This window comes from Capsicum annuum, chromosome 2 (genome assembly GCF_002878395.1).
Source record: "Capsicum annuum cultivar UCD-10X-F1 chromosome 2, UCD10Xv1.1, whole genome shotgun sequence".
Classification (NCBI taxonomy): Eukaryota; Viridiplantae; Streptophyta; class Magnoliopsida; order Solanales; family Solanaceae; genus Capsicum; species Capsicum annuum.
In genome coordinates, this window is record NC_061112.1 from 105,633,658 (window position 1) to 105,641,436 (window position 7,779).

The 7,779-nt window shown below is 36.6% G+C and overlaps 1 protein-coding gene across 1 annotated transcript in view; it reads left to right on the forward strand.

The window, feature by feature from the left end:
* LOC107858898 (thioredoxin O2, mitochondrial) overlaps nucleotides 1-5,895 on the forward strand; it is a gene marked incomplete in the record, with an annotated part of 16,018 nt that extends 10,123 nt beyond the window's left edge. The window contains 2 exon segments of the mRNA XM_047406591.1: nucleotides 4,242-4,286; nucleotides 5,619-5,895. Coding sequence (XP_047262547.1) covers nucleotides 4,242-4,286; nucleotides 5,619-5,717 — 144 coding nt within the window.
* Nucleotides 5,896-7,779: the final 1,884 nt, after the last annotated feature.

Here is a 7,779-nt window from a genome sequence, read left to right on the forward strand (position 1 = left end):
AAAATCTCTAACCAAAAGCATACTCATTTGCCTCTGCATCCAAACTGGCAAATGTATACTGAATATCCATGCAGTCATGTTTTTACTCGATCTTTGTTGTCTCAATGATCATAGACATGCTCTTAATGTTGGAGCTCCCACCCAAGCCCAATCTCTTCTCTTTTATATACTAAACCTAGAATTGCCACCATCACCTTATTCAGTAAGGTGACTGACACTATAGCAGTTTCAAGTTTCTTGAAAACTACCCCTATTCCCTCGTAATCTATTGAGGATGCCAATCTCTACAATTCCAACATGTTCCTCTCTTTCCTTTCAGATTTCTGATTAAAAACGGGATTACTATTCTTCTTTTCTTGATATGCAACAAGTTTAACTAGTTGTATTTGGTCTCAGTATTACTATCGTGTGGCCTGAATTATTTGGCTTGATATCCGTAGGCTGACCTTGTCACATTGACTGTCCAGGTTCCAGTTTGTTGAATGTTGCTTCATTTGGATACATATGTCATGTACAGTTATTCCATGGTTTTGAGTCTTCTGGTGAATCTTCCATTATATCTTATATAAGACTTGGATAGTTCATAGTTATGTAAGATTCTTAATAATGTAATTCATAAGGAATCTTTTATTTGTTTGCTTTTGTACCTGTCGACTCTATGTCTATTTCCGAGAACCAATTCGGTTTTTCGCCGGGGTGATCAGCTACAAAAGCCATTCATGTGTGAGGAGCAGAGACTGCTGGAGCAGTAAAGAGAAATGAAGAGGGACTTACATATGGCGTTCGTTGACCTAGAAAAGGCATATGAGAAAGTTCCAAGGGAGGTATCTATGGAGATACTTGAGGCTAGAGGTGTACCGGTGGCATACACTAGGGCTATTATGGACATGTACAATGGAATCAAGATCCAACAGTATAGGGAAAAGGACTTACATATGGTGTTTATTGACCTAGAAAAAGCATATGAGAAAGTTCCAAGGGAGGTTATATGGAGATGCTTGGAGGCTAGAGGTGTATCGGTGGTATACTCTAGGGGTATCAAGGACATGTACAATAGAGTCAAGACCCAAGTGAGGGGAGTAAGAGGTGAATCAGTCAGAGCAGTTTCTAGTTGTGATGGGGTTGCACTAGGGATCAACTTTTAGTTCGTTTCTATTTGCATTGTTGATGGATGAATTGGCAAGCCATATCCAAGTTGAGGTGCGATGGTGTATGTTATTTGCAAATGACAATACTTATTAAAGAGACTCACGATGGAGTTAACATTAGGCTGGAGATTGGAGACTAACTCTATAGTCTAGAGAGTTTACGTTGAGCTGGACCAAGACGGATTACTTGGAGTGGAAGTGAGTCTTGATTCACATGTCGCCCCCAAGAGAGGATTTTTCAAGTAACTTAGGTCTATTATTCGATTATAATGTCACATACCGTATTAGTGCAGGGTGGGCAAATAGATGCTTGTCTTCTTCAGAGTTCTATGTGATAAGAATACATCACCGAAGCATAACTGTAAGTTCGATCGACTGGTTGTTAGGTTGACTATATTGTATGGGTTGGAGTATTGACTAGTTAAAAACTCTCATGTTCAAAGATGGGAGTAGCAAAAAAAGGAATACAGAGGTGGATGTGCGGGCATACTAGGAGAGGCAAGATTAGGAATGAAGATATTTGGGACAAATCCCTCTTATTCTTGTGAATGTTGATTTTATTTTGATATGCTGGCACATTGAAGTGCTAAATAATGCCCAGCATTTTCTACATTAGAACTTGCATTTAAAGGAACATCAGTGTTCTTTGTTTGAATAAGTGAGATATTTGGAGCTTGTAGCTTGCCATAACTTTCCATTGGGTAAGTTTTGATGTTTTGTTTGGATATTTATGAGTGTTTGCAGCTAACAATTGAACAACAACAGCATACCCAGTGTATTCCCACAAAGTGGGGTCGGGGGGAGTGTACGCAGTCCATACCACTACCTCATATGAAGTATAGAGGCTGTTTTCGATAGACCTCCGGCTCAGGACAGATAACAGTATGACAAACAAAAAATATAAAAGCAAACAACAAAAGGGATATCACACTGCTAGATAATAAAGGAAACAAGACACCCACAAGGTAATATTATAAACTCGCGATTCAAAATCATAAACATCTCCAAAACACCACGAACAAGAGACTACAAGAAACTACGGGCACAAACACAAGCAAAACACTCTTCCATACCATTACAGACGTACTCCTACCTACTAACCCTCTACCCGTATCCGTGTCCTCCACAGAATTCGGAGCCAAAAGGGCTCTTTTTTTAATCAAAAATACCAAAGGGGACAATAGATTTCGGAAAAAACCAAAAGGGACAAGTGGTGGGGTCAACTTATAAGTCACGTACGGCAAAGCGACCTATAAGTCGCGGACGTCAGAGCAACTTGTAAGTCTCGTACTGACCAGCGACTTGTAATTGCATGAATTACTCTAAATCCATGTCAACTCACAAGAAACGCAAAGTTTGACCAGTTATGTCAACCACTAGGATTCTTTAGCTAATTATTACTCTAATTATTTATATACAATTTTTGGGAGATTTAATTTTGTAATTCAATATTATAAATATTAGTATTATATTGTAATGCGGCCCCTTCTAAAAGAAATAAAAACAATTAAAATATAGAAAATCTATAAATAAAATACACAAGATTTCTTGCAATGTAGATTATTCCTCCTACGTACACATGGTTTTCTATAGCTTTTCATATTTGTAGAATGACCTTATTTTAATAAGAAACTAAATATATTTTCGCAAAAGTTTCGTATTATTTAAGCCTTTGTTTGGTAGGAATTTTAGCTATTAGGGGTTGTTTGGTAAGATGGCTTGGAGAATCTAATACACATATTGGACATGGAATTATTTAAGCCTTCGTTTGGTAGGAATTTTAGCGGCACACTCTATTCAGTATTATAGGATGTATAACTAATACATAGCGAGCCATGGTATTAGCGATACATAAGCTATTAACACATGGATAAGCATGGGTAAAAACAAAACTATCCTTAACATACCGAACCAAACAGCAAATAGGAAATAGTCCCCGCATATCTAATCCCAGCATAACTAATCTCAGCATTACTAATACACCATATTCAATACTATTCTTATACATTCTACCAAGCGATCCCTTAACTTACTACAACAATAGCAACAAACCCAGTGTATTTCCACATAGTGGGGTCTGGGGAGGGTATGATGTATGCAGTCCATACCACTATCTCCGGAGAAGTAGAAAGGCTGTTTCCGATAGACCCCCGGCTCAAGACAAGGATCCCTTAACTTACTGAAAAGTTCAAAAAGCTATCAGCTGCAAAGCTAACAAATGCAGCAATTTCAGATCTTAAACAAACAATCATTCAATAGCTCAACAAAATTACACAAATTCTCACTTGATATACCTAAATTTAAGCTCAATTTCCACTCACCACCTACATACACACAGACACCAGAAAAAAAAATAAAAATGCAGCTACTTTGCATAACAGTGAACATGCAGCTCACGTGCTTCTCTGAATTTACATGCAGAACTTTGCATTTCCTGTGAGCTGACATGGGGCTACAGTAATTCATGCACTTACAAGTCGCTGGTCAGTACGCGACTTACAAGTCGCTGGTCAGTACGCGACTTACAAGTCGCTCTGACGTACGCGACTTACAAGTCGCTCTGACGTACGCAACTTACAAGTCGCCGACCCCACCACGTTTTGTCCCTTTTGTTTTTTTTCAAAATCAATTGTCCCCGTTGGTATTTTTGATTAAAAAAAGAGCCCTTTTGGCTCTGGATTCTCCTCCACACCTTCCTATCAAGGGTCATGTACTTTTAATATGTTTACTTTGGACATGAGTGTATCTGCTGCAGATAGCAAAGTGATGAATTATATTCACAATTTGAGAAAAAGGAAGAATAGAGAGAAAGAACAGTATATGTCAAGTTCCTTAAATTTGTGGGTGACTTTTGATGGAAGACGAAGTCTATGCTATGTGTCCTAGTTCGAACACTTTCTGGTAATATCTTATGATCTTATATTTGATTGTTTTTTAGCCATTAGTTTCAAAAATTCCTCCGGGATTAATTTTTGTAATCTTTAGGACTCACTTGGTGCATTTTATTTCTCCAAGCCTTCTTGTTTAGTGGTTGATCTACTTGCATTCAATTAATCCCATTCACTTGTATGCTGAGCATGTTTCCACATGCAGGAGGGGCTTGGAAATGCATTGAGCAAGTTGAACATTCACTCAGTGGTAAACATCAATCTTCTCCTTATTTTTTCTGAAAGCAGACACATGAATATGCAAAGGGATGAAATCTATTTAAAGAATATCATGATCAAGCAGTTAAACTTTATAACTGATTAGAAAATCCCAGTTCACTATTTTCCTTTTTTTTAGCTAACACATGATATATTAATTAGCTTGCCAGGATAATATAAATATTGCACTTACATCTATCACAATGTGTCTAAAAAATATTTTCTTTTTGTCAATCACCATAAACATATACTCGACAAATTCTTTTTCTTGTTATTCTTTATCTCTGCTTTGCTGGTGCCTGGTAAGATATGCTTAGCAAGTAGTAGTAATTTCTCTTGTTAGGAATTAGATAAGCATGTCTTTCTACAGTTATTTAATTTATGTAAGAGAATTTTAAGTTTGTTCTAAAGGGGTGGCTGAGTGATTGAGTTGGAATACCAATTTGGAGATCCTAGGTTCAAATCCCAGCTACAATACTGACTGTAAGCCCATCTATTCTAACCTTGTGAGTGGGCTCTCATCCTACACCAGTACTTGTGGGTTGTAACAGACTGCTCGGTGGATTTGTATGCATGCAAGCTAACCCAACCACCATGGTCATATATAAGAAGAAAAAGAAGCTAAGGTCAAATTAGCCCGTAAAAATAAAATGATAAGATTCTCTGAACTTCTAAAAATGGATTTTCCTGTAACATGATATGTTCTTGTACCTTATCATCAAAAAAAGTAACATAGTTGAGGTTCAAGGTCATGTCTTTCCAGATTAAGATACTTTGCTTGGAAAACAAAAAGGGAATCTTAGTGATTACGATCCTCTAGAAGATGCTGTCGACAGCTTGTCATGTCTTGGTTATTTAGGTTCATACACCGTGGTGATGCTTGGTTAGACAGGTTTCTCCATAGGTTCATCAGTTAATTTGCTCATTGCCAAGGATCTGGATAATTTATCCATTTTCCCAAAAATTTAGAGGTTTGTTGTTAGATTAAGCATTGAGTGAATGGTTATTTATATCTTAATAGAGAAGATTAGGTATTTCATCAGTATCCTCACCTAAAATCAAAGAAAGATATTCAGCGTGGAAATTACAGATGTGATATTCATCAAAGGGTGTAATAATCTGAACCAAAGAAAGATAAAGATATCACAAGCCACTGAGAGCTTACTCTGGTGGCATAAGGTTTCTGATATTAAATAAAATTGATGATGTACGTTAGTTCATGATTAGATTGTTTAACAGAAATGTTGGAAGGTGGGGTTAATTTTACATTGGCTCATCTGTAGTCAAGCCCACTGTATAAACTGAAACTATTCATTGTATGCAGCCTACATTGCACTTCTTTCAAAATGGAAAAAAAACATCTGAAGTTATCGGTGCTGATGTTCAATGCTTGAAAGATACCATGGAAGAGCTCTACAAATGATGCCTTCACCTTCCAGGAATTCATATCGGGTTGGAAGTTGATAACCGTTCTGCTTCTTCAAACAGATTCGTATATTTTGATTTTATAGTTCCAGTAATCATTTGTAGAATTCAAGTATCCAGTGCTAAATAAATTTCTCTCTTTCTTTCTTTTTGGTAACGAGTAACATTTCCTGTGACCTTGATTGTTATTTTGGTTTTCTTTGTTGCCCATTTTGTTGCACCCTTGAGGTTGGGATTATTCTGATGCCCTACAAATGTGAATAAATTCATTGTCTTTATGCCAATGTCCGCCAATGGGCTTAAAACAAAAAAGAAAAATCAAATGAATCTTGGAGTCTCGTTACGTTTGGAAAATTAGTGAAAATCTATTGATCATAAGGCTGAGGTTTGTATGCTGGCGGAGTATAGGTGTCAAACAGCGCTGTTTGATTTCATGCTCATTTGGAGAGGGGTATTTGGGGGTGCTACCAACATCTCTTTTGGTCCTTCGGTCATCTAGAGGTGTATATTCGCATTCCGCCTGGGTTATTATTTGACGATAGCATCATATAGGTTTCTTGAGAACTCATTCATTTGGATGTGGACCAACTTCAGATTAAATAATCTATTCTCGTAATGTCAGAACACTTGTCTAGAAATTACTTCGCTATTTCATAGTTTTTCTTCATTGGATGAATCACCCTGTCATTGAAAAAGTTTCAAGTTTTTTAGAGTCAACTCCTTAGTTTTGTGCTTTATATACATTTAGATAACTCACCTTTCTCCTAGTAAGTCTAGCATGATACTTAAGTCACTGTTACACTGGCAATGGAAAAACTTTTTTCACTATCAATTAAAAAAAATGGCAGTTTGGTGCACTAAAGCTTTCGCTATGCACGGTGTCCGGGGAAGGGCCTCACCACAAAGGTATATCGTACGCAGTCTTACCTTGCATTTCTGTCGGAGGCTGTTTTCAAGGCTTAAATCCGTGACCTCCTGGTCACATGGCAGCAACTTTACCAGCTACTCCAAGGCTCCCCTTCTTTTTCAAGACAATTGTCACATAGATTTTGGAGATATGTTAGAAAGAATCTAGGTACTATTTAACCTTCTGTCCCTCGGTAAATCCAGGAAGCCAAAAGCATGAGTGGAGAGGACCAAATTAATTGTGAGACTTGAACATTTTGACCAATCGAATATGGAAAAATCGGGATCCCTCCATCTCTAAAATGCCTTAAATTCATAGGTACTAGTTATACATCACAATTCTTTCCGAAACAACTTCAAATTATTTAGATCTAAATTTCTTGAATCATTCTTAATGTGCGCAATTCTATGTTTAATACCTTGAAAAATTTTCCTTTTTCCCTCGGAGGTAGTAGGCTACGCTCAAGCCAAAATAGATGTTGTTTTGTTTCTTGTCTGTGTTTGGTAATATTCTTTAGGATCCTAATTAATCAAAATTTGCATCTCGGATTTTGTATATAGTGGAAGCTTTAGTGCACCAGACTATCTTAATTAATCTCGATTAATACACCCTATTCAGCACTCTTATTATACACTCTACCAACGACCCCATAATGTTTTTTTTTTAAAAAAAAAAAGTTGTTGTCATCATTTGAGCTGCCAATTCAAAAACCAAGCTACGCAATCCAGCCATCGACTCCAACATAATCTCAAATTTCCTCAATCTTACTTCACAGTCATGGTCCCTAAGTTCTAATTTATGTAACAACGTTTAATTTGACATAAAAGAATTTTTAAAAAAAGTGCTTTTAAAATTTATGATGGATCATAAATTTTAGATATTTTTATGATCGTAAAATCATTTAATTAAATTTGAAGGAAAATTTTAAGTTAAGTTATTTTTAATTATGAAAAAAGATAGATATTTCTTTTAGAACATGCTAAAAAAAATGAGAAAAGACACCTTCCCCCGAACTTGTCCTCCCAACTCACTTTAGCACTTAAACTTAACTTTCGTTTATTTACCCCCTTAACATCTTTAAAGTGAATTAAAATCCCTTCTTAACTGCTCGCGTGTAAACAAGCGTCCTTGGGTGCGTTAAAATTCGTTTTTC